The sequence below is a fragment of the Oncorhynchus kisutch genome, linkage group LG28 (assembly GCF_002021735.2).
Source record: "Oncorhynchus kisutch isolate 150728-3 linkage group LG28, Okis_V2, whole genome shotgun sequence".
Taxonomy (NCBI): Eukaryota; Metazoa; Chordata; class Actinopteri; order Salmoniformes; family Salmonidae; genus Oncorhynchus; species Oncorhynchus kisutch.
The window spans coordinates 12,281,150-12,288,274 of NC_034201.2; the positions used below are offsets into that span (position 1 = coordinate 12,281,150).

At 42.8% G+C, this 7,125-nt stretch overlaps 1 protein-coding gene across 3 annotated transcripts in view; it reads right to left on the reverse strand.

The window, feature by feature from the left end:
* LOC109872560 (ubiquitin carboxyl-terminal hydrolase 32) overlaps positions 1 to 5,224 on the reverse strand; it is a 28,967-nt gene extending 23,743 nt beyond the window's left edge. For all 3 annotated transcript variants that reach the window (XM_020463835.2, XM_020463836.2, XM_020463834.2), the window contains exon 1: positions 4,996 to 5,224. In XM_020463835.2, coding sequence (XP_020319424.1) covers positions 4,996 to 5,053 — 58 coding nt within the window. In that variant the 5' untranslated portion in view covers positions 5,054 to 5,224. The remainder of the gene's footprint in view (positions 1 to 4,995) is intronic.
* Positions 5,225 to 7,125: the final 1,901 nt, after the last annotated feature.

Consider the following 7,125-nt stretch of genomic DNA (forward strand, 5'->3'; position numbering starts at 1 on the left):
ATCCAGGATGGCACATCAATGCGAACTGTGGCAAGAAGATTTGCTGTGTCTGTCAGCGTAGTGTCCAGAGCATGGAGGCGCTACCAGGAGACAGGTCAGTACATCAGGAGACGTGGAGGAGGCCAACAAGCCAGCAGCAGGATCGCTACCTCCGCCTTTGTGCAAGGAGGAGGAGGAGGAGCACTGCCAGAGCCCTGCAAAATGACCTCCAGCAGGCCACAAATGTGCATGTGACTGCTCAAACGGTCAGAAACAGACTCCATGAGGGTGGTATGAGGGCCCGACGTCCACAGGTGGGGGTTGTGCTTACAGCCCCCACCCGCTTATTTGCCAGAGAACACCAAGATTGGCAAATTCGCCACTGGCGCCCTGTGCTCTTCACAGATGAAAGCAGGTTCACACTGAGCACATGTGACAGACGTGACAGTCTGGAGACGCCGTGGAGAACGTTCTGCTGCCTGCAACATCCTCCAGCTTGACCGGTTTGGCGGTGAGTCAGTCATGGTGTGGGGTTGCATTTCTTTGGGGGGCCGCACAGCCCTCCATGTGCTCGCTAGAGGTAGCCTGACTGCCATTAGGTACCGAGATGAGATCCTCAGATCCCTTGTGAGACCATATGCTGGTGCGGTTGGCCCTGGGTTCCTCCTAATGAAAGACAATGCTAGACCTCATGTGGCTGGAGTGTGTCTGCAGTTCCTGCAAGAGGAAGGCATTGATGCTATGGACTGGCCCGCCCGTTCCCCAGACCTGAATCCAAATGAGCACATCTGGGACATCATGTCTCGCTCCATCCACCAACGCCACAGACTGTCCAGGAGTTGGCGGATGCTTTAGTCCAGGTCTGGGAGGAGTTCCCTCAGGAGACCATCCGCCACCTCATCAGGAGCATGCCCAGGCGTTGTAGGGAGGTCATACAGGCACGTGGAGGCCACACACATTACTGAGCCTCATTTTGACTTGTTTTATGGACATTACATCAAAGTTGGATCAGCCTGTAGTGTGGTGTTCCACTTTAATTTTGAGTGTGACTCCAAATCCAGACCTCCATGGGTTGATACATTTGATTTCCATTGATCATTTTTGTGTGATTTTGTTGTCAGCACAGTCAACTATGTAAATATATTTTCATTAATTCAGATCTAGGATGTGTTATTTTAGTGTTCCCTTTATTTTTTTGAGCAGTGTATATGCATAGTCACTTTAACGATACCTACATGTACATACTACCTCAATAAGCCTGACTAACAGGTGTCTGTATATAGCCTTGCTACTCTTTTTTCAAATGTCTTTTTACTGTTGTTTTATTTCTTTACTTACCTACACCACACACACACACACACACACACCTTTTTTTCCCTCGCACCATTGGTTGGAGCCTGTAAGTAAGCATTTCACTGTAATCATCTCTCCACTTCGAACAAATCACAACTCCCAGAGTGGCGGGGCACATGCACATCCATGCCGCCTCCTCCACCTGTTGTATTCGGTGACAAATAAACTTTGATTTGAAGGTGTGTTGGGTCATTGTCCTGTTGAAAAACAAATCATAGTCCCACTAAGCTCAAACCAGATGGGATGGCTTATCATTGCAGAATGCTGTGGTAGTCATGCTTGTTAAGTGTGCCTTGAATTCTAAATAAGTCAGACAGTGGCACAAGGAAGACACCCCCACACCTTCTCCATTCTTCACGGTGGGAACCACACATGAGGAGATCATCCTTTCACCTACTCATCGTCTCACAAAGACACGGCTGTTGGAGAAAAAAATTCTAAAGTTTGGACTCATCAGACCAAAGGACAGATTTCCACCAGTCTAATGTCCAATCCTCGTGTTTCTTGGCCCAAGCAAGTCTATTCTTCTTATTGGTGTCCTTTAATAGAGGTTTCTTTGCAGCAATTCGACCATGAAGGCCTGAGTCGCACAGTCTCCCCTGAACAGTTGATGTTGAGATGTGTGTTATTTGAATTCTGTGAAGCATTTATTTGGGCTGCAATTTCTGAGGCTCTGCAGCAGAGGTAACTCTGGGTCTTCCTTTCCTGTGGCGGTCCTCATGATAGCCAGTTTCATCATAGCGCTTGATGGTTTTTGCGACTGCACTTGAAGAAACGTTCAAAGTTCTTGACATTTTCCAGATTGACTGACCTTCATGTCTTAAAGTAATGATGGACAGTTGTTTCTCTTTGCTTATTTGTACTGTTCTTGCAATAATATGGACTTTCACCAAATAGGGCCATCTTCTCTATAACACCCCTACCTTGTCGCAACACAACTGATTGGCTTAAACACATTAAGAAGGAATGAAATTCCACAAATTAACTTTTAACAAAGCACACCTGTTAATTGAAATGCATTCTAGAAAACTACCTCATGAAGCTAGTTGAGAGAATACCAAGAGTGTGTAAAGCTGTCAAGGCAAAGGGTGGCTCCTTTGAAGAATCTCAAATATATATTGATTTGTTTAACGCTTTTTGTTACTACATGATTCCATGTGTTATTTCATAATTCTGATGTCTTCACTATTATTCTACAATGTAGAAAATAGGACAAATAAAGAAAAACCCTGGAATGAGAACGTGTCCAAACTTTTGACTGGTACTATATATATTTATTTTAGTTATTTAACTAGGCAAGTCATTTAAGAACAAATTCCTATTTCCAATGACAGCCTACTGGGGAACAGTGGGTTAACTACCTGATCTAAATAAACGTGGCTGTATGTATTTTTAGATATAGGCCTATTATAAATGCCTATTGTTGATGCGTCACCATATTTATTGCAAAAAGAAGTACATAACTTGAAGCTACATATTATTTTGACAGAGGTAATGAACTTTCCATTGATCGGCACAGCAATTGATAAAACAGAACCATGTTTGAAACACAAGTGATTCTGAGCTAATTCAATATTACACAGGTAAGCCATCAGTTACAGAAATCAGGAATGCAGACAGGCTCTATCTGAGCTACTGTGTCCAACACACCACCACTTTCGGTTATGATGGGCAACTACTGACCAAAAAAAGGATGTTATTATGATTACATGTTTTGCTAAAATAAAGGTTTAAGGAAATAAAGGCAAGCACCACAGTACTACAAGAAAAAAACAGCTCAATCAAGCCTGATGGTATTGTAAGTATAAAAGCAAAGCTTGCATTCATTTAATTTTAAAAAGTATAAAAAAGTAGCGTAATGGGATAATGTCATACTGTGGTGTGTGAAGAATCCAATACTGTACCTTGTATGCGGTACAAGTCACATTATTGTGGAAGCACCTCCTCTAAGAGTTCCAATTAGGCTGTTTGAGAAGGTTTGAATTCTAAGCAACCTGCCTACTCATAGGTAATTTGAAGCACAATACCAACATAGCGATTGTAGTAGGTCAAAGCAGTGCATGGGTGGAATAGACATTGTGGTGCTCATGTGAATTTTTTTTCTTTTTCATCTTCAGACCAATGCCTATTCTTACTTAAAACTATTTTTTTATCATCATGAATACGATAAAATGAAATATTGGCACAGCACCAGACAGACAACATCAACGATACAGTACTGGCAGACACACATACACCATCATCACCAGCACTAGAGTGGTGCCTCGGTCTAAGTCATGCATCTCAGTGCTAGAGGCATCACTACAGACCCTGGTTTGATCCTGGGCTGTATCACAACTGATTGGGAGTCCCATAGGGCGGCGCACAATTGACCCAGTGTCGTCCGGGGTAGGGTTTGGCAGGGGTAGGCCATCATTGTAAATAATAATAATTTCTTAACTGACTAGTTAAATACAAATAAAAACAATTATAAGATGGCCTTACAGGTCCCTGATTGCACAGTTGCTGTTCCAGCGCTAGGCTAGGCCTGAATATCATAACATACCATGAATATGATAAATTGCAAACTTAGGGCACCAGAAAGACACAGGGTTTGTTGATAAATTCACTCTGGCTATCTTTGCACTCTACACACATGTACATTGTAATATTGTTGCATGGTGGTATTATACACCACTATATATCTACAATACAAAATGTAACTATGTTATATGATGTACTGTTTTATATGTAATGTAAGTGCCTTGGACCCCAGGAAGAGTCGGGGATCCCTAATAAATACAAATACTCCAATTTAAAAGCACTTTTGTCCGAGTGTGCCAGAGCGCAGAATAACAGACTTAATGATTAACGCCCAACACCCGTTGAATATGACTCTTGCCAGTAAACGTATGCAAAGAAACGTTATTAAATTGACAATGTATCGCAGTGCTAGCTGTGCCACTAGAGATTCTGGGTTCGAGTCGAGGCTCTGCGGTGACCGGCCGCGACCGGGAGACCCAATTGGCCCAGTACCAACGGTTAAGCTGGGTTGCGTTTCGGAGGACGCACGGCTCTCGACCTTCGCCTCTCGAGTCCGTACGGGAGTTGCAGCGATGGGACAAGACTGTAACCAATTGGATACCACGAAATTGGGGAGAAAACGGGTGAAATTGACAATGTCAACAAACAGCTAGCGTTAGCCTCTCAGTGCAGCTGTTACTTGGTGGTGTCATTCATGCACTTCTAGATGACAGGGCACTGACAGTTACTGTACACAGCTAGCTACCAGTAGCTCTAGGCCTTATTTTCCGGTCGTTGGCCTCTCCCCAATACCTATGTCATCATCAACCTATCCTGATCCCGAGGGCAGTACTTTAACGTACATCTTTAGGGTATAAAAAAAAGAATAGTATGTAAACTAACTAACCGCAGTACTGCGTCTAATTACCGTTAATGCTAGCCTGAAGCTAGCAGTACTAGCTACCCATTTGAATTAAACCTTAGTCCACTAACGTTAGCTAGTTAATTGCCTGTCCTTAACGTTAGCTAGCTAGTAACGTTAGCAACGTATTACTCATCCAACAGAGCTAGCATAAACGAAGTTAGCGTTAGATTCATTAGCTAGCTGGCTAATGTTGACAGCTAGCTAGCCAAGGTTAGCAAATGGTCAATTATGTTTACCTCTGTTGATAGCCTCGTCATACGAAAGGAAACCTATCCTTGACTCTTTGGCTCCCATGTTTTCCTCATTTCATAGCAGCAGCCTTACAAATATAAAAGGCAGCTACCAACTGCTTTGTTCATTTAACTAGCTTGTACACTGCGGTCAAAACTATCTAATAATGTCTAGGGAGCCTTGCGTATACCGAAGCTTTGCCGATGCCTCTTCGACTAAAAGTCACGTGATCACCTGTCAAAGCCAATAGTATCCAGCTGCAGCCCCGCAGAAGGCAGTGACTATTGCCGCGTTCAAAACAACTGGGACCTCGGATAACTAAATCAGTGCTTTCAAGACTGCTAGGAACTCGGGGAAAAAACGATATTTCTAATGCTTCGACTTTCCAACCTGAAGATCACCGACTTCATGATTTGACCTCGGTTATTTTCGAGTTCCTATTTGTCTTGAAGACACCATAAAACTAGCTCGTCACTAAACCAATACCCATCTATTGTCCGTGGTTAATCCCTACCACATAGATGTGAATTTTTCTTTCCTAGATTCCTTTCCTCGCTCCCTTGCATTTCCTAATTTCTTATATTCCTTTCCTAATTTCATTTTCTTCTTCCTTTCCTTTCCTCTCTACTGGTCATAGTTCATCTCAACCACATACATGTAAACGCCTCCTTTTCTTTCTTGAAATTCCTTTCCTCTCCAATCCTAGCTTCCTCTCCTCCTTCCAAATCTCTCTTTCCTTATCTCCTTACCTTTCCTAGTTAATTTTTTCCTTTTCTAGCTCCCTTGTCCTAGCTTCCTTTCCTTTTCTCCTTTTCTCGCTCCATTTCCTTTCCTGGTTCCCTTTCTTTTCCTCCTTTCCTAGCATCCTTTTCTTTCCTATCTTCCTTTCCTCCTTTCCTAGCTGCCTCAACTCCATCCCTAGTTCCCTTTCGTTATCTCCTTTCCTAGCTCATTTCCACATTTCCTAGCTCCCTTTCCTTGTTCCTTTTCCTTCTTCCCTTTCTTCCATCATTTTCTTTCATAGATTCCTTTTCCTTGCTCCCTTTTTTTGTCCTTTCCACTCTCCTGTCCTTTCCTAGCACCCTTCTTTTCCTCCTTTCCTAGCTTCTTTCCTAGATTCCTTTCTTTCCCTAACTCCTTTCCCCTCCTCCTTCCCTATCTCCTTTCTTTTCCTAGCTTCCTTTCCTTCTTTCCTGGCTTCCTATTCTCCCCTACCCCCATTTCCTCTCTCCCTTCCCAATCTCCCTTTCTTTATCTCCTTTATTTTCCTAGCTCCTTACCTCCTTTCCTAGCTCCCTTTCCTTGCTTCCTTTTCTATTTCCTTTCATTTCCTCATTTTATTTCCTAGAACCCTTTCCTTTCCTTATTTCATAGTTGGCAGGAGGAGCAGCTGGCGAGAGCCTATTGGCTCGTTCTTACAGGCCTGGGCAGTTCCAAATCTAGCATGCATTTTTATATTTCCATTAGGGAGCGCCTACTCTGTGAAGTGCGCATGTGCAATAACTCAATTCGCCCTTGCACTGATTCTGAACATCCTTTTTTATTTGTTTATATATATAAAATTATTATTTTACTTTTGCATATTGTAAGGTGTACAAAACTTAGTCAACTCTGTTGGCAACAAATGTTCGTTTTGGGAACAGAAAACTGTTTTGAAATCAAATGTTTCATCGATGAGAAAATGAGCAGAAAGTCGGACAAAATCCTTCTAGTTCCATCATCTCTCACTGCCGACCACTGGGCTTCCTGGAATCGCCAGCAGGATACTTCAGATCTATAAATCCGATGAAACATCTGGCTCATTCTATTTGTGCCACGGCTAGTAGTTAGGAAAGGAAGAAGGGAGCGAGGTAAGAAGGAAAGGGACATGTTTTCCTTCCCTGAATTAGGAAAATATGAAAGGATGCTAATAAAGTAGGAAATGAAGCTAGGAAAGGATGATTATAAAGGGAAATTACTATTTTACCGTTCAATTTAAATGGGGTGGGGACGTCCCAAGGATCCCGGACAGCAAGGACCGAAAAAAAAAGAGTTCACATGTAATGTGGTAAGGATTAACCACGGCCAGTAGATGGCGATAGTATTGGTTTAGTGACAGGCTAGTTTAAGTTACAGGCTACTACGGGGCTGCAACT